Source organism: Corvus moneduloides, chromosome 9 (genome assembly GCF_009650955.1).
Source record: "Corvus moneduloides isolate bCorMon1 chromosome 9, bCorMon1.pri, whole genome shotgun sequence".
Classification (NCBI taxonomy): domain Eukaryota; kingdom Metazoa; phylum Chordata; class Aves; order Passeriformes; family Corvidae; genus Corvus; species Corvus moneduloides.
Genome location: NC_045484.1, coordinates 24,623,904 through 24,650,344, shown reverse-complemented (window position 1 = coordinate 24,650,344; position 26,441 = coordinate 24,623,904). Strand labels below are relative to the sequence as shown.

The 26,441-nt window shown below is 43.2% G+C and overlaps 1 protein-coding gene across 1 annotated transcript in view; it reads left to right on the top strand.

The window, feature by feature from the left end:
• Positions 1-26,441, top strand: part of TRABD2B (TraB domain containing 2B) — a 267,512-nt gene that overhangs the window by 124,813 nt on the left and 116,258 nt on the right. Inside the window, exon 3 of the mRNA XM_032118096.1 lies at positions 19,402-19,548. Coding sequence (XP_031973987.1) covers positions 19,402-19,548 — 147 coding nt within the window. The remainder of the gene's footprint in view (positions 1-19,401; positions 19,549-26,441) is intronic.

Genomic DNA, 26,441 nt, shown 5'->3' with positions numbered 1-26,441 from the left:
TGATCAAACTCGATCTTCTCAGAGAGGACCCACCAAATGTGGTGGTTCAGCAGATAAACCAGTAGAAGTTTAAGTCCTAATAGGAAGAAGTATTGTTGAGTGTTTATTGCAGGGTCAGGATCTCTCGTATTAATCTTTCCCTTTAGCACTGGCAACCCACCCAAAAGTAACATCTAGGAGTTCTGGTATATGGGACCTTTGAGAGCTCACTGAATTCCTGCCTGCCTGCAGAGCTCCCTAACAGGCTGCACGAGTGCTCTTAAATGATGATTAAGTCAAGTTACCTCTCTGTGCCATTGTGGCAGGCCAAGGGTTGGCATGTGGACAGCTACTTACACTGTATCTGACATCTAACTTGCTGCATCACAGTAATTTCAGCTGTGGTTTGCATGCTTAGCACAAGACTTCTACCCCATTCCTCTCCAGAATGCCTATAAATGATAGCAGGATTTAACCTAGTCCCCACATGAAAATAAATTTGGAGTTGTCCACATCAGCATTTAGTTTGGATTAGGAGCTTGCTTTTGAAATATATCCCTCAGTGTTACCCCTGTTGCACCTTGGTGCTTATTGTGGATTCAACAGACATTCAGTCCATGAGACCAGCGTAGTACTAAGCCAAAATAAACCTCCTGAAATGTATGTAATGTTTATGTCAGGCCCTACCTCTCCCCTGATCCATTCCTGTCGGGCCACACTACTTGCCAATTTAGCCAATTCAGACTTTGATTTTTTTAGCAGTTTCCCCCACCCCTCCTCCATCTCACTCCCTTCAAGAAAACCTTTTCACTCAGTTTCACTGTAGTCCATGTGAATTGGTGCAACTCACAGGGATAGGATTTACTCTCTAGATCAGAAGCTGGGGAGTTGGACTATGAGCTATGGAAAATTGTCATTGTTGACTCTTTTGACTGTTTTTAGCTGACCTAGGCTGACTTGTACCAGCTAAGTCTATTGTAATTTCATTAGCTGTATTTTGTGTTCACTCCTATTTACCGATCAGTATATTTTGTCCTAACAGCATTATTGTAAGGCCAAGGGATTATATTATCCAGGCTGTCTGAACGCATCACATCTTGCAATGCTTTTAATTCTTTCCTCATTAGTACAGGATCCTGAGTGATTAGCTAGTATGTGATTGCCATGGCAAAAGTAAGAGTTCTTTCTCTGACATTACTTGATACACTGAGTGGTGGTAGAGCTTTTTCCTTTCTTTTATCTTTTTCTCTTATCCTTTCCCTTCCCCTTCCCTTTCCTCCCTTTCCTTTCTTTACTTTCCCCTTCCTTACTTTCCCTTTCCTCCGTTTTCTTTCTTTCCCTCCCAGCCCTGCTGCCAGGTCCTTGCTGGGCTGAAAAGTCACAGAAGCTGTTTTCTGTCAATTTGTTGCTATCTTCTTTCCCTCCTAGCCTGACACAGAACCTGCTTTTGTCAGTTTTCTTTGAGGAATACATGTGCACTTCAGCATGAGGTCTGACAACCTTGACCCTCCAGGCATGACTAATTCCCATTTACAAGACCACTACAAAATCCATCAGAACAGAAGTGTCAGGGAGTCAGGAAAAGCCCGGCGTGTAGGGCAGGCTGGAGCTGCTCTCCCTGTTCTGCATGACAAGCTCTGTGCCCTTGGTCAGCCAGGCTTGGCTGGGAGGAGGTCAAGGAAGAGCAGAGCTTGGAAAGAGCAGGAGGTGGAGGGAGCAAAGGAGGGTTTTGTAAGCAGCCAGGGATGGATTAACTCAGCCCTGCTCATGGCCAGACACCGTGGCTCTGGTGACAGCCAGGTTTAACCAGTGATGCAGACTGAAACTCAAAGAGTTCGAGATGTCTCCTGGTGTTTGAAAACTGGGGGGTGGAGACTTCTCTGGGGTTGAATTTGAAAGTAGGAAAACAGCAGCACAAAGCTGAAAAGAAGTTTTTTGGAAGTTACCTTCAAAGTTTTATCTTTATAGTCTTCGGGAGTGGTGATAGCGGTAACCCCACAACCTCTACAACAGGGTGAGTAGAGTATCCCAAAGATGTCTCTGAGATTTTATCCAGCTTCTTCTCAACCAAACTCTGGATGATTTCAGCTCTCTGTGAGGCCAGCTCTTGAGTGCTCCTCAAAAAATCCCATCTAAAGAGACAGGAATCAGTGTCTCACAGCCTGTAGGCCACTCTCTGGACATGTTCAGTCATAGCCCCAAAAGCAGCACAGAAGAGGAATAAAAACTTGCACAGAAGTGAGCTCAGAAAGAATGGGAGCTCTCCAAGAACAAAACCTCAGGAGGCAGGAGCATCCTTGCATCACAAAAATGAGGTTTTTATTTAGTTGCCCAAAGGGAGCTGGAAAAAAGAGTCAGAGAGAAAGACAGTGTCTGAGGGGAACAAACCCAGGAGAAAAGCCAATACTGAAAATAAATGAAGGATCTCAACTTCTGGTGTGGGCTGTAGGAAATAGAATTTGGTTTTATGGACACAACTCTCATACAGATCTCAGCTGGAGCATAGGAGAGGTCTATAGAGAGCTGATTCAGCAGCCTTGCTGGCTTTTTCACTTGGAATTGTTCGGTTTTCCCCTTTGGACTTCAGAAACAGAATTTCAGCATTGCTTGAAACCTTCTCAGTCACATTTCTGAAACCTAAAGCTGGTATGAACTATGGGAGGTATTTTTGTAGAGCTTCTGTTCTGACCTGGAGAGTGCTGAATTCCGTGTGGGCTTGGTCCAAGATCCATAGAAATCAATCTTAGGATTGCCATTAAACAGAAATTGGACCAAAATGCAGAAGTTTCGTATTGCTCTGTCCCATCTATATGGATTTTAGCCCACTCAGTTTAAAAGAATAACTTATATCATGAGAAACAAGCCACTTTTGTTGTGGTTTGTGTTTGGATTTTTTTTTTGCTTAGTATTCTTTCCTTACTGACAAAGAAACAATGGCTATGACTTTTTTTATTGTTCTAATGTGTCACAAGGAGGAAAAGTGATTCAAATATTTGCTGAAGGAAGTCTTCTCATTCAGCTTGAAAGTGGAAAGGTTGGTGTAAAGCTTGCTCCACTTGAGTACTTGGGAGAAATGAGATGTCCACCATTTGAAGACCCATTCCTGTGCAGCGACTGAGGTTTTAGCCTGGAAAGCAGCAATGCTGTAATAGAAAATGCCACACTAATTGAAGACAGTTCCTCCCAGTGATGGGCCCTTCCCACCCCTGTGTATCACAGTCCTTTGGGATGTGGGTTCAGAAGGCTGTAGCAAGTGATTCATCTCTGTCTTCCTGTCACCCCTTCAAAGAGGGAAACCCATGTCTCACTCTCCTCTTACCCAGGGGGATTTATCCAAACCCACATCGGGAAGGCTCATTTTCTAAACCCACATCGGACCCTCATTTTCTAAACACAAGTTAGTGTCACTACCACTGGGCACAAACCTTCTTCCTTTCTTTCTAGCTCCATTGCAAGTCACTACTGAGACACATTGACAGAGCTCTCATGTGAACTTGAGCTGAACAGCAGAACAATTGTAGTAGGGCTGGTTGTGCTAGAAACCTGCCTGACCACACTTCTAATTCATCCCCGATCTAGCTGAAGCCCAAGCGAGGAAGAGTAAGGGGAAGCATCATCTCTCCAGGGTTTGCATCTCAAGGATGAAGTCCTACATGGATTCCCTTCACATCATCTCTGCCCCGTCAGCTTTTTTCACAGAACTTGTAGGAACATAATTGCTTGGAGAGCTTTACTCTGTCTATCACCTGTTCTAAGAACAGGAAATAAATTCATGGAACAAGGAGGCTGCAAAACTAACATGGGGACAAATGCAGTCTTGTGCCTTCAGGCTTCCACTGCCTCATACAGTTTATTTTCAAGGGTGAAGAAATATGATGGAAATCATCCCCCTTACTGCCTGCAGGATAAATGGCCAGTGATGGAAGTGAGAGGGATCCTTTACATACTCTGTACGAATGTGAACAGTAGCCCCTGAGCCTCCTGCTCAGCCTTTTACTGAGGTGCTGGTGTTGTTTCTTGGTTTGGGTTTAGGGTTTGGATTTGTATTTTCCATCTTAACGTACTAACTCAGAAGTAATAAATATTCTGGATCAGAGTTGTGGAGCAGCTCATTTACAGTTAGGTCTGACCGTGTGATGAATGGACTTCAGTTGAAGTGCCAGTGGTTGGGAGAGCGGCAGGCGGTGGCTGCCACTCGAATCCTACACCATCCACATGTTCCAGCTGCAGGGGACCTCATTTTATGGAGCAAATTTAGTGGGGGTTTAGCCTGGCCTCAGAAGCTGCATTTTAGAGCTCTCACTGAGGAGAAAGGAAAGATGTCTAGGCAAACATGACTGAAGGAAATGCCTCTATTGGCTGTAAGAAGCTGTTAAAATTAGTCCTCAATTTGTCCCTTCAGTTGATCTTTGTAAAATATAGGCAAAGAAGGTAGGAGCCCCTTATTTCATGGTGTAATCAACTGAGTGGTGGAGCTTGGTGCAAATCCATCAGCTTGAAAGAGTTACTACTGGATTATACCAGTGAGAACCCGAAAAAATATCACCTGTAAATAACTGCTGTAAAGGCAAATGTTTGAAAACCTCAAGGATGCTGAGCTCTGATTTACACAGCTCAATTTCAACCAAGCCCATATTGGTCTGAGGTGAGTTTTATTGACAGGAAGCTGCTCCAGGGAAGCAGGATTCAATTGTCCTTGCTGACAGCAAAGTGAAGATACGTCTCTGAGCTGTGGGCTCTGCTAAAGTGTGTGTGGTGGCATTTCTTGAGCCTCTTCAAGGGAATGCTGCTGGGTTTTATGCACCAGGTCCTTACAATGCTCATCTGACCTTGTCATAATCTTCCTTTAAAAGGGTTGGGTTGTGCTTGCACCATTGACCTGGGAGGGCACAGGATTGTTCCCTGACTGGGTGTCTAATTCAGAATATTAATTGCCAAGCATACTATTATGAATCTATCATTATTATGAGTTAGCATATTAATCAACAAAGTGATGATACTGGGCAGCAAATTATCTAGAATGTAATACTCAGTGATTTAGTGCTTGTTAAACCAGCTGCTGCAGGAAGATGAGCGCTTCCTGAGCCTGGCATGGCCATTTCCTGTTGAGTAAACATACTTTCTACTGTTAGCCTTTTTTAATTCGAGCCATGTAAGTCTTTTGGGAAGTAGAGGGGAATCCACCAACTGTAGATCTGTTAGAGAAAATAAATAGACTGTCATCTGTTGCAGCCCTGTCACATTGCTTTCCATTTAAAACTGGAAAAAGAAAGAGGCTGAAGACAGTTTATTCCTATTATTTTCCCTTGATTTGTTTCTTTCTTTCCTTGCATGTGTGGGTGGGTTGTTAAGGTTTTTGTCTTGCTTTGTTTTGCAATTTTTTATGGCCCACATTCTGATGTGCTGCAGCTCATTTGCAGGCTGTGAGGCTGGAGCAGTGTTTTAATTTCTGCTTGTAACTCAAACAGGTAGTAAGTGGGTAGGTTTAGTTTAGGGAGTAGGTGGAAGACAGTGAAACTATATGTTTGAGAAATTTAAAAAATGTCCACTGACCACAGTTCCTATGTAGGAGGAGATGTCCTTCCCATCCCTCTCCTCCTCCCGTTTCTGAATGGTTTTGCAGAGCAGCTTCAACTAAAGCTTTGCTAAACTGAAAGTGCCACAGCCTGGGATGATAATAAAAAAAGATGCGTGCTGTTATAAACACTCAATTATTTTCCTTCTTTCTTGTGGAGTTGTTATTAAGCCAGGAGGTTCAGAAGTTCAAAAATATAAAGGAATAATTTGTACAAGAAAAGAAAGGAGTCTATTTCACAAGCTATTGATGCTTCCACTGGGAATTAGCAGTAGCTGTTAGAGTAGCTGGGGTCATATAGAGCGACCATGCATTCTGCTCCCACTTAGGAAACCCCTAATTTTTAACTTTTTCACAGCCACAAGCTTACATTTCTGGCAATGAAAAGTGGGGAGAATATTTGAGGAGCTCTTATTAAAAAAATAAACTTCAAATGATGATTGACTCCCCTTTTATGTCTCTAGAATGGGGCCCATAAATCTCAACAGTTTTCTCTTCAATGGCTACTTGTTCTTTTTGGTTGGTGACAACTTTTATTTTAAGCAAGCTCAGTTCCTAAATTAACCCTTGTGTTGACTCAAGCCTTCTTGTTGGTCTTTGTTTTGCCTCCCACGGATGGAGAAAAGCTTAGCACATGGTAACAGATCCATTCCCATTTCATGCTTGACATGAAATGTGCTCATCAGTGAGTCCCTGGGAAAGGGAGCATTCACACTTCAGGAGATTTGCTTCCAAAGAAAGCACTGAGCTCACAGTTACTGAGAGTCCCCTCTCAGTCCTTGACACTACCCTTCTCACAGGCAGATGAGCACTGAGGGCTTAATTTATTTGAGCACAAATATTCAGATTCACATGTGGGCACTCAGACTTCCAGTCCCATGTGGTATGGATGGGTTCTGGCACTCCTTCTTTGTCATTCTTTTAAGTGCAACTATAAGGACACAACTGTCCAGTGCTCCCTGGATCTTGCCTGAGTTTAGAACAAAATCCAACCTTTGCAGCCTAGTAAGGAAACAGGATTCATTGGAATCTCAGGCAGCATCAGCCCCTGGACTTGCCAGAAGACACAACTGAGAAATGGTTCGATGAGGGCCCGGTGGTGTCCGTCAGCCTCCGGGGCTCCCTCACAGGTATGTAGGCTCTGGGAGCCAGGAGCACGCGTATCCCGGTGCCTGCCTGTGTGTGGCCAGCCAAATTTGGAAGCTCTATCTTATATCTTTCTGTCAGTGACCTGTTATACAGTCCTGGGGCCTAATGCTTGTGTCAACAGGAGGTTAGGTTTCATGGCATCCTGAGCAGAGCAGGAATGTCCTGGCTTATATTTGTCTCCCCAGGAGAGGGAGAGGGTGGGAAAAAAGCATTCAGCAGCTACTGGGCAATCTTCTGCCATCTCTTGACAGGTAGTGATATAAATCAGAGCCTTGAGTGGGCTCTGCTTAGATCCCTATCAGCCATGATTAATTCAGTGCTATAGGTGGAAGGATAAATGTGGCTTCCTGTAATCTTAATTGTTTCCACCAGCCTTTGAACTGATGCATCCATCTGGTAGCATTTAGTTGTGAATACAGAGGGTCAAACTCTGCCCAAGACTGCAGGGTCTGCAGGTCCAGGCAGCAGGCCAGCTCTGAGGAATGCTGGTGCCAGCTGGGAGTTGGTCTCTTGGTCGGGCAGTATAACAGAGGCAAGGGCACTTGAGTCAGTCCTCAATAGGTGGCTTTCAGGATCATCTGGAACCTCTTAGGTGCCAGAGCTTCTGAATTTATTAGAGAAGAGGCTGGCAAGAGTGCGTTAAGATGACTAGGGCTGGGCTGGAGCCTTCATTCTGTGCTACAGGGGCATCTGCTCTGCCATTCCCAATGCTCTTATGAAAAGTCCAAAGAGAAGACAATGGGATTGCTTTTCTTGAGCAACTCCCATTGTAATTGAAAGGGATTTTGTAGATCTTTCACAGAACTAGTATCTTCATGCATTAGGAGTCCTTCCCCTCCTCTCAAGACTTTAATGGCTCTGGTCTGTAATCTTTGCAAGTCACTGGCTCGTGCACTCATCCATCTACCTTCAGAGCTGTGCACAGGGCTTGGCTTCACTCTGACATTCTTGTGTACCAAGCATTCCCATGACAATAGCTTGAAAAATGCCATGCTGGTTTTGTTGCCTCTCTAACATCACCGTGTACCTGTGGGAAATTCTGAAAAGGGCAACAGTCTTGCTGTATTTGGTGGAGGGGGCGTGTTTTGAAAGCAGACAGGTCGGTGGCAAATGCAGCCTGCAAGGAACAGAACCAGCTTATTTCAGCCGGCAGCTTTGGAGAAAACCAGCATTGATAGGTTTCAAGTTAGTGTGGGTAGACACTAATAAGAAAATTTCGGGCAAACGATTTGGATGGAATAGTTTATTGTTTTTTTTGGTTAATCCCTTTTCAGTTTCTATCAGCATTGAAGGAGCAGAGCTCACGGTCATTTGTGCCCAAAGCAAAATATGATGAGAGCAGGCAAACTAAAGTGTAATTTAGCTTCCTAAAAGCAAAGAGGAGAGGTCATTCCATCAGAAAAAAACAGTCAGAATTTGCAATTTAAACAAGATTCCACAAAGTCTTTGTCTTAATAATGCTTGTATCCTAATGCTTGGAACCTACTAACTTCTAGTTACCAGAGCTCAGTAAAGCCATGTTTCCTGAGCAACTTCTTTTGCAATCTATTCAATTTTTGCCTCTCTATATAAACTTTCTGACATTTTTCTCCGATGTGTTCATTGTTTGTGCCTTCACTGAATAATTCCAGAGCTTCACCTCATCTCTAATTGGTCCTGAACATTTGCTACTCAAAATCCAAGCTAGAATTTTATGGTTATATCTCAAATTTGAGAAACAATTAAATGGAAAGTATAACTGCCCTTGTACAAAATACAAACACAGGGCAAAATTCCCTGCCAAGTGAATTAGTAAGGGATGGTTGGGGCAAGTTAATCTGAAGGGGCAGAAAGTCAAACTGAGGCAGATCTCTTTCAGGTATTCTCTCTGTTTTTTATGTATATGGACCAGAATGGTGCCTGAAAACAGTATTAATTACTCATTTCATTATTTGAGGAAATATCCCACCTTCAGTAATATTTGAAGCTGTGCAAAGAATATTCTTCTGCATCCTTTCTTAATTGGAAGAAAAAAGAAAATGAAAGTGTTACTCAAATGAAATGCTTTTTTCAGAATTCGCCAATATAAATAAATGTTTTGCAGCAGCATCTGGTTCATGGCTCTAGCCAGGAGAGCAAAAATCTGAGAACACTCTTCTTGGTTTTTTAGCAGCATATCCTCACTGGTACCTGATTTCATAGGTGTTCTGTGACTGGAGCAGAGACTGTTTAGGCTAGGCTTAAAAAGGCTGCAAGCAAAAAAATCTTTTAGTTCCAATGATAATAAAAATGTAACAGTTATCTTTCAAGAGACAGCTATAGCCTCCCATAATTCATAAACAGGAGTGTTCGATTGAGGGAGCCAGTATAGTAGAAAATAAAGTGTCTGAATTTATCATTCTGACTTTGAAGGCTAACAGAGAACTTTGTTGCAAATAATTAATTTTATAATTTTCTTCTGGCTTGGCAACTTGACTGTGAATAGATTGCAGTTTCCTTGAAGCTATTTGTTAGCTGAACTTATTTGCTGAATAATTGATGTAAATATCTCAGCAAATAGTAAGTAATTATTCTTGGCCTCTGCTTAATTTGAAGGCAAGTGCTTGGCTGCAAGTAGATGATATTAGAAATTCGAGCTGCTGTGATTTGATGGGTAGGTCACCTTCTTTCCCTGGCTAACTGGATTTTGAGTAATTTTTATGTAGACTGCACCAGGGCTGCAACACTCTGGAGGGGAGCACCAGCTCGAGCCATTTTCATGCTTTGATGCAGCAGCTCTGGGAGAAGGAGGCAGCATGAGGGGTGAGCAGTGCACTGTGCTTTACAAGGTCTGCATTGGAACCCTGATCCTGAGGATAAAACTGTGAATTCCCAGGAGGAAAGAGGGGCTGTCCTGGTAAGGCCACCCAGGGATCGCTGTGCTCTGTAACAGCTGGCACAGATGGGCTCCCATCGTCTGTCCTCCTTAAGGACTTGAGTGTTCTCTGGGTGAGGAAGACCCAAAGGGAGCAGGTGCCAGATCGAGCCCTGTGTTCATTAACAGACATGGGGTACCCCATGACTGGGCACTATGTTCCCCAGTGGCAGAAACATCTTGCATAATAAAATTAATTCAAACTGAGATAATGCTAAGCTAAAAGAAAAAACAACAATTCAAAACAAGGGCTTATTCCTGATGAGTTCAGCTCCCTGCTTCCTCTTGAAGTTTGCTTTTTCTTATGCTGTTCTGAATTGTAATTTCTATTTTTTTTCTCCTTTCCCTGCTGGACCTCATAAGGATTCAGTCCCCTACAGGCTTAGGAAACATTCCCTTTTCTACATCTGTCAACTCAGTGGTGCTCACATGGAGTCTAGAAAGCTGAGACAGTTGTTGCCCCAAAGTGTTTGTCTTTGGCCAGAGGTTGCAGCTCCATCTGGCTCCCTGGAAAGTGCTCCCCTTCCCCATGGGCTGTGATTTACTCTCCAGGATAGACACATATTGAAACTGGCTCCTGCTTCTGCTGATACCCCGGGCGGGGAGTTGGAAATTCAGGACATAAAGATCTATGTCCCCTCCAGCCATTCCTGCTGCAGGAGCAGCAGTCTGGAAAGGGGCCATGCTGGCATCGTGAGGTGTTAAGCTGGGATGGCTGAAGGAGTTAATCTGCTGCCTCACTGTAATATAATAGAAAGAAAAACATGCCTGTGGGGCTAGTCCATTTTACTATGTAGCTTCAGCTGGTAATTAAAAAGCAACAGTTCAAAATTAAGCAGTAATATGAATAAACCCCAAATTAAATGTACCCAGGACAGGTTGCATTTTTCAATGGGTGGATGTTAAGCATATCATGAAACTAGACTTTTTAAAGAAAATGTCTCAGGGTGGGTGCCTGAAGCTGGGAGTTCCCCAAACCGCCCCAGAGCTTTGCTTTTTTCCATCAGGGTGCCCCTTTCATTGCAGCTCACTCGTCACTGGGGCCAACTGGTCCGCTCCACTCAGGGCATGTTCCCACATTCCTTCTGTTACAGTGGAGACAAAAAAAGAAAAATCGAAACCCCAGAGGGGCCAGGTAGCAATTTCACTGGTGAGCTGAGCTCAAATGTGGTTTCAGGTTCTTGGGAAGGATTTCATGTGCCCCCTCTGAAGGTGAAGGGACAATGTGCCCATTTAAGGTGGAGAAAAGTGATCGTGGGCGCTGCCCTTCGGGCATGCTGCCAGGCTTCCATTTGGGAATGAAATTGCTGAGCAAAGCAGCAAGCTGAGAGCTCCTCTCTGCGTAGAGCAGGCAGATAGATGGCTGCTCTTCAGAAGAGTGGTGCAGCATGGGGATAATTTTGAGGTGAAGGCATGGGGAGCAGGGAGATGGGTGGGAATGAGTGATAGGAGAAGAGGTATTTTCATCCACAAGGTCCCCAACTGGCAGATTTCCAGAAGATGGGAAGTGTTATCTGAGAAAAGTTCACGCTCTGCTCACCTCATTTCTTACGTGCTTTCCCAAAGTATCTGCTACCAGACACTTTTGGGGCTCTTGGGCTTATCTGGGCTGACTGTTCTTGTTTCAATGACACCTTTGAGCAACATGCTGCAGCCGCTGCAGCACCTCTCCTGGAACACTGCTCTTCTCCAGAAACCTCCTCACAAACCTCCGGTGCCCACAGAGCTCTTGTGTTACATGGGGTATGGGGGGGGTTCCCTGACACTGAAGCAGCATTTGGGGTTTCTGAATACAGGGGTTTGCTCTTGACTATTAAGTGTGAGGTACCCCCAGGACAGGAATGACAAAGTGGAGCTGGAGGCCAAGCAGGGCTTGCTGGGATGGTGGCACAGGGGAAAACTGTGGGGACTCAGAGGTGTGCAGGAGGCAGGCTGGCAGACAGCCCAGATAGGCAGCAGGGCAGTGTCCAGTTTGTCCCACTGGAACACTGCCTGCTTTGTCTGGGTGAGAAGTGTCCCTGCCTTCCTCTGTGCCTGTGGCTTTCACATGATCCGGGGGTGCTGCTTTAGACAGCCATCATCCAGTGTCACAGAGTCCATCTCCTTTCTCTCTGTGGAGTTGGGTCCGTTCAGACCAGTTGAGCACTCCAGCCTTTTGCGCTCATAATGGTCTTTCCCATATCTTTTATGGGTTGCTTAAAATCAAACCCAGTTGCCAGCTACTCAGCCCTGGAAGACCTGTCACTCCTTTGCCACAGATTAACATGAAGGGTGTAAAGAAAGGAGGTGAAACAATTTACACCATCATATGTGACTTGATTAAAACTAATGTAGGATTTTTAGGTTACTGGTAAGCATTTCATATGCAGTGTTTTGTTGTCTAATATGTCCTTCCTTTAAGTCACATAACTGAATATCTGAGGTGAGTTCCAAGGAGAAGGAATTTTCTTTAGAACCACTTTGAGTTCAGCCTTCCTTCAAGAGTGCTCTCTCATGCCAGAAGTATGAACTGGTTTTACTGAGAGTTTACCTTTTTGTTTACAAGATCTAAGACTCCAGTCCAGAAGTCTAAACAGTGACACTTGGATCTGCAAGCCATCAGTGCTGGGCAGGGTCTTGGTTACTGGAACTGGTTGCACTTCATCAGAAAAACATTTGCAGAATTAGACTGCTCAGAGTGTAACTCACTTGGTGAAAATATTTAGCCTTTTAGATAGGTTTCCTCATCAAAATTAATTTACTGAGCTCAGCACAGCTGGGAAACAGGACGGATGCAGAAGTACTGGATGCAAGTAAATCCTGCATACAAAATCCACACAAGTGCTACATTTAGATTGAAAATTTAACAGAAGTCATTCTATCCAGAGTTTCAGTTCTGATTAAGATGCAAATCCATCTTCCTGTTGTTTCTTAATTTATTTCCCTAAGATTGAATGTGGGCATTGACCAAGGCAGAGTTATCCTACAGAGTCAGTGCTCACTCACACTGTGACTGGTTGGACGTACAGCTGAGTTACTGGCAAAAGAGACCCTGCCAATGATGTGGTGAGAGCATTGAAACTAAAACATCCTTCCATCAGTGTGGTGGTTCACAAAAGGGGAAAGGATGGAAATTCCATATCAAAGCTCTTTTCCCCCCACCCTTTCTTGTGTGTTAATCTGGACTCTTAAGTGCCTTTAGCAAGTAACAGAGGTCACTGCTGTTAGAAAAAAAGCTTTCAGATCTTACCCTCCTTCCAGAACTGCCTTTGCTACAGCTGCTGCTGACTTCAGTTTACATATTTAGGACCATTTTTGGGTTTTTATTGACCTGTTTAGAGTGGGTGTGGTATTTATAGTATATTATAGTATTTGTTTTAAAGTGCTTTCAGGACAGAAATTAATTCCATGTCTTTTTTGTCTTAATGACCTTGTGGAAGAGCAGATTTGCATCCAAGAGCACCAGCTGTAGCTGTCTTGCCTGTTCTATCACATAACCCACCAAACCCCCAAACTGCTGCTCTCCAGGCTCTGACTGAATCCTGTGCCTGCCCCAGCCCTGCTGAAGCCAGGAACTTGGAGCAGAAGCAATGGTGTAGTAGGATCAGCCCAGGGAATGTGTGAGCTGCCATCAATCCAGGGACTCCTTCTCCAGCTCAGGGAACTTAGGGCTGAGAGCATGGGGCTCTCATGCACTCTGCAGTGTTTGCTGTCTAGAATTTTCAGTTTGTTTTTGATTCAGTCCAAACACGGGGAAAATAAAATAAAAACCAAAATTACTTTTGCATGTGCAAGTTCATCATGGGATCCCTGCATAAGGACAAAAGTCAGGGGGCTGAAGTCAAGCTGTTGAAGTCAACTCCAGCCAGAGCTTTGGGCATGTAGGGCTCAAGGCTGGAGCCCCAGTGGCCCTGCAGCTTTCCCAGTATCAAGAAAACCAGTCTTAGTCCTGTGGCTGCACATCAGTATTGTGACTGCGCTGCCCTGGACCTCTGTGTCACTGTCACAGGTGAGCCATAGGATGGGTGGTGGTTTGAGGTCTCTCCAAGCGCCTCAGTCAGATCCAAGCTGGTTTAGTAAGCTGGTTAATTGGCAGCTGGAAAGGGAGGGGGAGCAGCGAGGTCCCTGGGTCTCCCTGGTCAGTGCCAAGCCGCAGACTGTTAACTACTCCTGCCTTTCAGAAGCAATAACTGCGGGTTTGGGGAGCATATGGAACCAACTAGCCGAAAGGCTTTTATGAGCAGCTTTAACAGGGGGCACAGTTTGTGAGCAGAAATTCCAGTGGATGAGTTAATAGTTTCACTTTCCTTAGCTGTCCCTTTATAGGAAAAACAACAACAAAGCTGGGCACGTTCCTCCCACAGCCCCGGCTGTACAATGTGCCGATGCATCCAGGATTTCATTTGGACACTGGGGGAGTCCTTTAGTAGATCCCCCAGGACCTGTTTCTCCAGAGCTATTTCCTGATGCTGACCTCATTAGGTGAGTTTCACAGCTCACTAATTCCTAGCAACAGCACAAGAGATTCAAGGAAAGGGGAAACCCGTCTTCTGGAAACCAATGGAACTGAACAGATTTGGGCAAGCACTTTTATTGCTTTTCATTAATCTGGAAAATCAGGGACTTGCATTTTTCTTTCATTTTCTTTTTTTTTTTTTCCTCCCAAGTAACTATTTTGACCTGAAACTGTGTATTTGATTTTTTGTTTGATTACACATTAGGATAAGTACAAAAGGAGAACCCCTGCAGAACTGTGTATCTCAATATTAATGTTGCCATTTGTTTTGAACCAAGTAGGAGAGTGGGCATTTCTTTTTTGGAATTGCAGTCTGGGCACTGACAGGATATAGTCACTCTAACACTTCCAGTAATGCTTATTTAGCGTTTGCATTGTGGTGGCACGTGTCCAAAAGAGAGAGCAAAGGAAAACAATAAGTTGCCTGCTCAAGAGCTGTCATCATAGTGTGAAATTTAAGTACTTGTTTTTGTGGTATTGTTATTAATCATGGGTCTGTGCAGGGGTCATCCTGTAGTTCCAGCTACTGGAGTCCTGTGAATGCAAAGCTTGGCCTGAGAGTTTTGCTAGGGTTGCCTTCCATCTTCAGGTCTCCTGTATAGCAAACGCACCAGAAGAACACGGTTCCAATTTGTTTTAAGCTTAACAAAATATGTGTTTCTTCTGTTGTAATTCCTGAATTTGTTGTCTATTAGCAAGATATTTCATAGGAAGGTTTGGGACCACTCAAGCATTTTATCTGTGAATAAGGTTTCCTTGTCTTATTTTACAGTTGCTTATTAGGTGCTCCCACAAAGCTTTTTCTTTCCATTATGGCATTGTTTGGGGCCTTAGTTAGAAAAATTGAAGAGGTGGACCTGGCAACCTTTCCACTTGGTTCCACAGGGGAACAGGTCCACCTGTCCACCGCTGACATAACCAGGAATGCTGCTGTATTTGATGAGGGTTAATTTGGTTTATGTTTTCTGGGCTTTCTTACGCTCTTCAGCTAGAGACAAAGCACAGAACACGGATAAGGAGAAATCCCTCTGGCACAAGGTCTGTGATTTCTCCTCCTTAGCTATCACATACAGCACTAACGTGGTGCTGGCCTTCAGGAGCCTTCTAATGTCCAGTCTGAAGCTGCTGAACTGGCACAATAAAACACAATGTTTGTGAGAGTACATTGGAACAAAGGTTTTTCATCTAGCTTTACTCCCAAACCCAAGTTCAATGAAGAAAATTATTTCTGGTGGAAAGGCTGGGGTGATCCTAAGCCCAGTCCAAGTACACATTTATTCACTTCTCCTCCCTCTTTGAAAAGGTGGCAGTGGTTCTCTAGATCTGTTTCCGTAGATTGGGTTTACTTCCCTAAAAACCAAATCTCATTAAATTGTCACATAAAATCAAACCTCCAACCTCACCAATGTGTTTGTGAAACAAAATTCAAACTGTCCCAAGGACAACTGCTGGTACCAACACTTCTGGGCAGTGCCAGCCTCGGGACCTTAGGACCCACTGCAGTTGTGCCTGCTTGCTTTATATGAGTGGTTTGGAGGTTTTATAATGATTTATCTTTTTGAAGGTGAAAGTTAAACACCATAAACATTCAAGTTGGTTTATATGGGAGGTTTACTTTTGTAACTCATTCCTTCTGTTCTTGTGTGACTCCTGGCTCTGTAATCCAGAGGCAAGGACAGGGGGAATACTGTTTGAGTGTCAAGGTGATCAGTAAAGCTGTTACTGAAGCTCTTCACTGGTCCAGCTCCTTTTCTTTGAGATGTCCAAAGGCTGTGCAAAATAACTCCTAAAACATCTGGACCAGTGGTCCCTGGCACTGTGTAAGATTGGTGGGACGCACTCCCACTGACAGTAAAGCAGGACAGCCCTGAGGGCCGAGCTGGCGTCTCCAAATACCCAAATAAAATCTCTGTGTTGGGAGAATGACACCACCCAGATTAAAAGGTTGATCAGTCACAAATGGCAGGGGCCAGAGACAGACGTGCAAAAATGCCTTCAAAGCACACCAGGGCGAGGACCGTAAATTGTGTGAATAAAAATGTGCTTCCCAAGAGCCAAAGTCATAACTTCCCATTGCTTCCCAGAGCAAATCCCGTCTGCTCTGTTTATTAGGTGGGCCTGTGTATAGGCAGTCACTCTAACTGTGTTTGTTTTGAAGTCATCAGTTGTTCAGTAATCTCAGGCACCTCTGGGAGATTTAACTCAGATAGAGGATTAGGCTGGGGGTCGTGGGGTCACTGATATTAAGATAGAGAGAAGGGAAGGAAACAGCGTTGTTTTTGTGGCATTATCTGAACAGTAAGGAAAAATAAATTTGGGTTTTAAGCTGGCTTTAACCTGACTCTGAAGGAAATGGTTTACAAATCCAGCCAGCAAGCAGGCGACAGTGACGAGACCCTGCTTCTCTTTAAATTTGTTTTGAGCCACCCAGCCAAAACCCGTGGTGGAAATGGCTTGATTAAGCAAGACTTCTCTAGAAATCTGTAAATTACAGTTTTCCTTTAGCATATTCAAGTGTTTGAGTTTCTGATTTTAACTTTCCTCCTAAAATAAAATCCCTTGGGTAGCTTTTGGGGCAGCAGTTTGAACCCAGCGCTGAGCTCCCCATGGTATCAGCCACGTTCTGGATGGGTTCCGCTGGTGGCCAGCATCACCTCTAGGTCCCAAAGCTGCTCTGGGGCAGAGAGCAAGGACATTAATATCCTGGCACTAATGAAATCATGGAGGGCCATCTGCCAAAATCTCCAACATAACTCATTCTCTCTCATTTGGAATCTTTGGTGTCTTACAAGAAGTGAACTTGTATTGTGGATTGCTGTGCAGGCTGATTTTTGAGGAAGACATAGACAACTTTCTTCAAGATCTCTAACCCCCTGCAAATGAGACTGAAATAATACAATAGGTTCCAAACTTACTCAGAGGAGTAAGACCCAGACCATTAATGCAAGGACTAGTTTCCCCAGAATAACAAAAAAAAAAAAAAAAAAGGGGGGGGGGAAGGCATTGAGGGTAAAGTAAGTAAGGATTTGTTTATTGCCTTCTTAATATTTTATCATAAAACACACGGTCTTACCCTCAGGGCTTGTTGGGGGTTTGTATATGTGTGTGTGCCTGTGTGTATACATATTTTTGTATATAAAAATCCAGTAACATCCATTGTTTAAAAAATCAAAAATGAGAAGGATTTTGCTAAAAGCATTTTGGGAAAACCTCTGCTCTCGTTTTTCCTGTCAATGTTTTTCTAAGCTTTTATTTTTATTCATCAAAATGTTTAGAATCCCCAGGAAATCCTGGGATGAGCCATTTCCTCTTCGAGCTGTAGCCTTTAGGGGAAAAAGAAAAAGCTCAGATCCTTTCAAACGTTAGAAATTTTTCAAACTGTGTTTTTTGCATGTTTTTTAAATTAGAGAAAAACTTAAGTTAGGAAGATGCTTAACTTCAGGCTGTAGTCCTGGGAAAGCTTGATCTCTTTGTAGAAAAGCCTGAAGAGACCCTTAGATCTGGGCAAGGAAATCTTTTAGGCTTGGCTCTTAATGGGGAACCGATTGCTGAGTTGAGGTATAACAGGTTCAGTTGAAAGACCATCTTTTTTTTTTTTCCCTAAGTAAATTAAAAAATAGCATTTTTTAAATTTAGCTTTTTTTTTTAATTTTGGCTTTTCCTCAACCTAATTTGTGTATGTTATTTGGCATATTACAGCTTTTTATTGAGGCCGTTAGTGTCCTGAAGATCCTTTATTATTATTATTATTATTATTATTATCATTATTAACATTATATTAATATATTATTATATTAATATTATTAATCATTAAATATCTGATCTTATTTGTTATATACATGAGATTTTGCAACCTCCTTTCCTTCACCTTCGGATAAACTTCAATGGGAATCGTAATTTTAAACTAATAAGAACTTCCATCCTATATACAAATATATACAAATACATATGTAAATTGCTGATTTTAAACTCCACTGGGGTTCACTCCTTGAAGTGGGTTCAGTTGGTAAAGTTTCAGAAGGTAAGAATTCAGGTCCCAGACTGCAGCTCAGCAGGGGTTACCTTACCCAGATTTTGGGATGATTGGTGTTCTCTGGGAAGGATGGGGCACTGCTGTTATAAATGAGAAAAGCTCAAAAAGTGGTGAAATACAAGACTGAGGGGTGCAGGAGTCTTTTCATTAAAAATGACACATCAATCTAATTTTTCAGAATTCTGAATTCGCAGTCACCACATAACACGTTATTTTAGGAAAAGGGTGTTTGTTTATTTATATAGTTTGTGACAAAAGTCTTCACTGCTGTTCTTCTGATTTATTCATCTACTTTTTATCAAGTTTCTTCAGAAGGTTCTTGGGCAGAGGAACATGTAAAGCCCAGGCTTGGTGGTTCAATAACTGGTATAAATTACTCCCACAGTCTGTCACAAATCTAAAAAGATTTGTGGTAATTCATGTGAAATTTAGTAGTCTTTTTTTTTTGGTAGTTTTATTTGTTTGTTTGTTGGGCAGGGGTTGTTTGTTTGGTTGGGTTTTTTTTGTGGTGGTGGGCTTTTTGTTTGTTTGCTTGTTTGTTTGCAGTTTGTTGGGTTTTTTTGGTAATTCAAGGGAAAAAAGTCCAATATTTAAGGACGTTTATTTTTTTGGTTACCAACATTATCTAGTAAATGATGCTTCTGCTTTGTTGTTTGTTTTCAGATTTGGGGTGGGAATACTAGACCAGTCTGCTGGGACAGTGTTACAAATCTGTATCTCTGTTCTCACTTTGCAAATGGGTGGGTGAAGGAGGAAGGACTGAAGGAGAGAGACCAGTAATGAATTCCCTAAAGTTTCTGTTACTACAGCCTGTACAGAGTCCCAGTACAACACCTGTGACTTCAGAAGTTCAGAAGATTTTGATGTTTCTATCAAAAACATTTCAACTGAGTTTGGGCTTTGGATTTAAGTCGGGGAACAGGAAACAGTCAGAGGCAATAGAAGTTTCTTCATTTAGAGGTGTTTTATTTCCACTGTCTGTCATGTAGCAAATTAACCAGCACAGAGAGCCCAAGAGTTCTCAGGCTGTGACCTCTGAGCAGTATATATCTGTTGAGAAGTTGTACTCTGTGGAGAATATAACAGGGTCTCGCTTCTGAATACTTTTCCATTTGGGAATGCTTAAAGACCATCCCTTGTTACTGTGGGCCAGAATGGATCAAGGGAATAGACTTCAGGCACAGGAAAGTCTTTCAAACTTTTGTCCTTTAGACTTTGCTGTTTTGATTCCTACTGTCTTTAACTTTTTCTCTCTTTTCCTGTCTGTGTTTCTGCAGGTGCTGTTTGCTCTAAACCAAACTCTGCTCCAACACGAAAGCCTTCGAGCAGGGAGTTTGCAGGCCCCTTACACCACTGAGGATCTCATCAAGCACTACAACTGTGGAGACCTGAATGCTGTGATATTCAACCATGACACTTCTCAGGTGAGCAGAATTGTTCCAGATGGGCCAGAGAACTGAGGAAAAATCAGCTGCTTTAATAGCAATATCGCAGTCATCACTTCATTTTCTGACTCCTCTTCCCCCTGTTCCTTTTAATGCCCTGTGTTTTCTTTCCACACGTGCCTCATTTGCCTGGTGAGAGAGTGGAATTTCCCTGGTTTTGCTCAGGCTCTGGGGAATCATAGAATGGTTTAGGTTCAAAAAGACCTCCAAGATGATTGAGTTAACTGCTAACCCAGCACTGCCAAGTCTGCAGCTAAACCGAGTGCCCAAGCACCACATCCACACATCTTTTTAAATACCTCCAGGGATGGTGACTCCAACACTTCCCTGAGCAGGCTGTTCCAGCACTTGACAGCCCTTTTGATGAATAAATTTTTCCTAATATCCAATCCAAACCTCCCCTAGCGCCACTTGAGGCTGTTACCTCTTGTCCTATTGCTTGTTACTAGGAACAAAGAATGGACTGCCTGGAAAACTTTCCTAGGTATGTTCTTGAAAAAAAGTTGATTCTGGATGTTTGGGGCTGTTGAATGCAGGCCTCTCATTAAGGGGGAGGGGAGGGAAATCTTTGTAATATTTGAGCTTACATATGAAGAGGAAGTGGACTTTATGTAAATACTCTATAAAGTAAATAACTTCTTGAACATGTCATAATTCAATAATTTTGTATGTGTCTCAGGCAGCCCTTCAGTCTCTGTTTATCCTAGTTATCCAAAGCTATTAAAAACTCTCAAGGGAGCAGAAATCTGCTTTCCAGACCAGTGTGATGCTTCATGGCAAACTGAGATTCTTGTTTAATACGTAGGTTCCTCTTTCCCCTTTCCAGTTAATTCTGTGAAATCTTGGTCTTTGTATGTCATCTCCAACATCTCCTTTTTTTGATAAATATTCCCAGGTTCCTGTCTCAGGTGCAGTGACTCACCTGTGTAAATTTGACAGCCATAGTATTGTATGTGTTTTGCCACTGAAGGAATTAAATCATCATAGCAGTTTACCATTAGCAGATGCAAATCAAGGAGAACTGTGTGACTTCAAGAGAGAACTGAGATGGGGTAAGCTCAATCTGTGGATTGGGGCAGAGGTCTCTGGGTCATTTTATCTTGCCATCACTATTTTGGGTTGCACAGGGCTCTGTGGGTCACTTGTTTCTCAGAAGAACTGCTGGGCAAGCAAGTGGGGCCCCAATGTGGGGTAAAAGCCCTTTGCTGTCCCAGTTAACTCAGCCCTAGAAAATGAGGCACTGTTGTAGCATGACCGAGCAGGACAGACCAGGGTGATTAATGTGGCAGCACTGAAGCACAAGAGTGTGTGGTACCAAAGCTGCCAGAGCTGTTCATTCTGGTCAGCCTTGCACTGAAAAGTAAGGGGGGAAAGGGAGAAAGCAACTTGGGTAGGAACACATCTTTAAAGATGGGGGATGTGAGTTGGAAAAGATAGAGAGCTCATGACTTTAGAGGATCCTGGAGAAGTCAGTAGTTATAACCATTCCTGCAATGTTGAGGCACAGCACACATGATAAACAAGGAATAAACAAGCAAGATGTAGTGGAATATTTGCCATGGATGCCGTGAAAGGATCGCTAGTAGTCAAGCCCACAAAGACAGTCCTGGTATCTGGATGTCCTGTGCCACTTTTTAATCGCCAGTGTAATTTCTCCTAATCAGTAAAGCCTTTGAATCGAAGATGAGTTGTGGTCATTCATAGCAATTGCATGGACTCACAGACACCTCTGATTTATTGACACATTGTCCTGTAACAGACAGGTTAGACTTGAGAGGAACCGTTTGCTGTAAAAACTTCTTTATCCCTGCAAATTATTGGATCAAGTGTGAGTTTCAAACCAGTGTTAAAGGCAGAAGAAACAAGCCAACAGCCAGTCAGAGTTCAAGCGCTGGTGTTAGTCATGGTCCCAGGGTGCACACAGTTGATGGAGATTACAACGCTTACAGGCCATGGAAAATTAAAATCCCTCTATGTATACTGGTCCCTGCAGAACTCTAAATATTGTGCAGTACTGTTGGGTAAAGAGTTTTTTGTTTGGTAGTGTTTTTATAAACCAGCTTTATACCATTTATTTTAACTGCAAGCAGAACAAAATAGAAAATTAAAACATAAAATAAACTCCCTATTCAAGTCAGGTTTTGCCAGTTGGGGTCATTCCAAAGTTTGTTCTGTGTGGTTTTTTGCAAGGATGAAAGACTCTGTCTGTCATGGAGAGTTTTTGCCATTTGGTTACCAAATTAGATTAGCCTGGCTCAGATATTACATATGAAAGATCCCCTGTGGGATCTCTCTCTGGAGAGATTAAATGTAGGCACAGGGATTTATCATGTGCTGAGTCTATTGCAGTTCAGGGCAGGTACCCTTGCTGGTCTTGGGAGATCAGAGTGCCACAGTGATTTCGGAAAGTGTGTCTGTTCTTCCATGATATCCAGCTGCTGGCCCAACTCTTTAGAGGTCTTATCAGACCTTGGAGCTGGTACTGTTAACACAACCTTGAAATACCACATAGAATGGAACAAAAGATCAGGAATGGAGTTGTTAGAAACACCTGTGTGAATGATGGAGGCCAGGAATTCAGCTCCATCCAGTGCAGCCCGGGAGAACTGCAGAAGGATGTGACTCTCACTCTTTGAGGATTGATTTGGGGGGCTGCTTAAGGTTATTCATGCCTGCTTGTCCCTTGAAGGTTATCAGCAGCTGCAGAATAAAGGTGAAGCTGTCCATCAGTTGGCTCAGTTCTGAGCTGATGGTTGAGGTGGCTGTAATGGACTGGGAAGGAGGTGACAAAGTCTAAGGTCTCTGTGGGGACAGTGGCAGGGAGCAGGAGAGTATTTATGTGGGTGCAGTAACTTGCTAAATGCCTCCAGCATCACTCTTGGGAGATGAAGCATCTTCAGGAGCTGTCTGCAAGGTGCTGAGGTGACTTAGAGCAAAAATCATCCTGGAGCAGAAAGGACCAGAAGAGGAAATATCCCAGCACTGTTGACCTGACATGTTACAGATCAGTTCCTTGAGCCTCTTCAGCCTCCCCAAGAGAGTTTGGGAAGTGTGCAGTTTCCTGCACATTCCTGAGTCCTGCAGCATTTGGGAGGAGAGGGCAGAGCCCTTCTGGGACCAAGACTGTGCCAAGGTGGTGCACAGACAGGATGGTGCTGGGAGGAAAAGCGCAGGGAAAGGTACTTCCTAGTCCAAAGCAGGTTTCAGTCAGAGCACAGCTCCTTTGTCACCCATGGGTAGGGACAGGACCACCCCAGGGAGATGCTGCTCACTTTGGGGTTGGGAAGTGCAGCTCAGCCAGGGTGCCCAAAATGAAGGAGTGTGAGCAGGGCCCCATGTCCCTGACTCTTTCCCAGAGCTGTCAGCCCTGAGGAGAGCGGAGGAGTAAACAAATCCTTCTCACTTGCAGTGGGTTTTTAAAATTTTATTTTAATTGAGAACAGTGAAAGAGGAAACCCCTCTGCTTTCCTGTGGTTATAGTACATTAATTATTCCTCTCCCTCTCTCAATTTTTTTAAATTTTGTTCACAAGCACCATTTTTCCAAATGCAAAAAATCCTTATTTAAACTTAGTAAAATTTTAAGGGGCTGACTTTACTAAGTTAGACTATGATGCAAAAGTGAAGTAGGAAACATCTCTCTTTCTTCAATAGCCTTCCTAAAACACTTGATTCTTTTGTGACTTTTGCAATCAAGAGGCTTATGTTGAGGCTTCTGGGCAAAGAGTCAAAATGATGCCAAAGAGGAAGTATTCTAAGCTAAAGATAGGATGGGTGTATTTTCTGCTCTTTCTCCAGACTGTTTTCCCCCTCAAAGAAGTCAGTTTCTTTCTCTGCTTTTGTAAGTGTTCCCTAAAAGCAAAAATGTATTGGATTAGATCAGTAGTTTTAACTTCTGTATTCCGTCTGAAGCTCTCACTAGGGAGTGGAGGTCAGTGTGTCCAGAAGTATTAAAATGCAAAAAATCTGTAAGTTCAAAATTGGAAAATTATCTGTCTCCAGGATGATACGTTTTTTACCTGAGGCAGCTGAGAAATTGCCCAATGACCCAAAGCCTAGGTAAAGAAAAAGCAGGGTGCAGAACAATTTATTGTGGGGGGGTTTTTGCACAAGTGACTTCTTGTGGTCAGTTTTGAGCTATTCAGTTTTTAAGTACAGTTCTGTAAAGCAAATTCATCTTTTCCAGCATTGAATTAGCTGGTTCTATGGTTCCTTGTACCCCTGTGTACACTTTATTAAGAGGAAAATTGAAAATCCAAGGCTGAGATTTTTTTTCCTTCAGTCTTTTCCAAAAAATTATAGCTGTGGTCTCCAGCTGTTGTCTCTCATCTTCTGTCCCCAGCCATTCTCCTGACCTGAAGAGAGGCTCCTGTCCCAGGAGAAGATGATTTTTCCTCTCTCATTCCTGATCTGGCACGTCAGAGCCCTGCAGCTTTGCTGATAACTTTATAGACAATTTCTACTGGCTCAGCTACCCAGGTTTCATACATGTTATTTGTGTGTCCCATTTAGGGTTAACAGCATGGGGCAGGAGTCATACCTGACACTTCCAAAGCACCTTTCATCCAGGGAGCCTTTATGGTTTGTGTGTTAGATTATATTGAGAGCCCATTGAAGTAATGGAGAATATTTCCATGCCTTCAGCAGGCTTTGTATTCCTCCCAGTGGGCCCAGCCATCACTGGATATCAAAATGAACAAAACAAGTGAGTGACTAACCCAGTTTACAGGCTTTGTGCTCAGCTCAGCATAATGATCTTCTCCTTGCCAGGAGGTGTAAGGTCTTGACTTCATCCCACACAGTTAAACAAACTGTGCAGTGAAGTCGTTTGGTTGTCACCACGGCTTGCAGACAGGTCTCAAGCCTGTTCAGGTGCTGTGCCTCCTCCTTCGAGCTGTGTCCATCAGAAACAACCAAGCTTTTTGGATACTTTGCTAGAATGATGCCATCCATATCTCAAGTTGCCTCTGCAGTTCGAAATGACATGGGTTAATGTGGATTTAGAGAGTGGGTGTTGCCTTCTGAAAAGCATATGGTGATCTTGATAACACAACATTAGAGATTCGTACACTAAGCCCATGTCAGTATCGGCCTCCCTAAACTAAAGAAGAAAATGTTTAGTGCCTTACTTCACAAGGCACTTGCTGTTTATAAATCACTAGGTTGTGTTATGTACCTCTTTAAAAATGTTATCATCCTTCACTGAAATCTGTCCTTTAAGATTTAAGGGTCCTGATAATTCTAATTACATCATTAACTTGCCCCATTGTCATTCTGGATAAGATACAACTGGATTTCACTTCTCAAATCAATGAGAACTATCTGTGGAATGCTCCAGCTTCAGTAACTGCAGAAACACACAGCTGAGACCATTAGGTAGAGTGTTGAATGACAAGCAGACCTAATTTGTCCAAGGAATGGAGTTTTATCTAGGGCAGAGGAAGATAAATCCGTGAACTGAAGGCGCAGCTATTGTAACGCAACGCTCTGGAAGCATCTTATCGTTCTCAGCCGTAACAAAGTGCAGGCGAGCTGGCACAGTCTCCTGTTCTTCCAGGGAAAATGATTGTGGGCTTTCCAGCAAAGCAAGTGCAGGGTTGTCTTGGGTGCCAGGGGAGCCATCCCACGAGTTTCCCATTGTGGCTCCAGGCAGAGGGTCGGTCACGCTTCCAGGAGTGATTGTCAGGAGGACGTTGATGGCAGTCCCGATGCCAGCCGGGTGCTTGGTGACACGGGTGCTCAGGGCTGCCTGTGCCACGGCCAGCAGAGCCTGGGCCCCACCTTCTCCTCTGTGGAAATGCTGCTGCACAGGGGCTGCTTTCCCATAGCTCAGAAGAGCTCCTGCGCTGCTCTGGTGGGATCATAATTTCTTCCCACTTGCACCTGAGTTACAGCTCTGTGTTTTGGTACACTGTGAGCATTTTGGAAGTGAATGAAAAAACAGAAGTGTAGCCAAAATTTTCAGAGTCTAATTTTCATATTATGTCAGAACAGGATTCCAGATTGGAGCAATATTGTATTTTGGCTTATGTGTTTCAGAAAATTGGTTGCAGATCCAGACTGAGCGAAATCTACTTGTTGATGACAGTGCTGGGGAAAACATTGCAGAGATTGGTTTTTTATTAATAACCTGGAACATGCCCAGATAATTTTCATGCTACAGGTTTTGAAAATAGGTTGTTCTTGCTTGAAAAATTTCATTACATCTTTGCATTTGGAGTTGTTTTACCTTGGAAGTTCTCTCCCTCCTCTTTCCATGAGGAAAGCAATGGGAGAGGAGAGAGAGTCGGAGAAATTGGAACAAGACATTTAAAAGCTAAGATTTTTCTTTCACACTGCTGCATTATTAGAAAAAGAACATATTCACCTACAGAAAATGGCTGATTTACATTAAAACACTTAGGGATTGTTGGCTATCTGTATTTGTTAGTTAGGGAATAGACTATAAATGAGTATGAAAGAGTGATTGGTAAAAATATTTGGAGTTGAAGGTGCTGCTTTCTGTGCAGTGCTGTATGTTTGCTGTAAAGCATTTACTTTCCCTTCTTTTTAAAGAGCTGGTTTATGAAGTGTTTCTTGGAAGGACTTGTTAAAGAGCAATGAAAAAGACTTGTTAGTATTTTAAATAGTATCTTGTTGGTTGAATGTACAAAGTGCTTTTTCTTTCTTCTTGTTTTATCGAGAAGATATATTTGCTCCTCATTATGACAGTGAGGGGGGAAAAAATGGGACAAGGGGGCAGCTTGGTTGGTTTGGGAGGACTTGGCAGGATTAGTGTTAGACATTATCGAAAAGACTGTGATCTTGGGCACTCCTGGACACAACATTTCCTGATCTGACACTGTTGCTGTGCATTACCAAATGGTGAATACC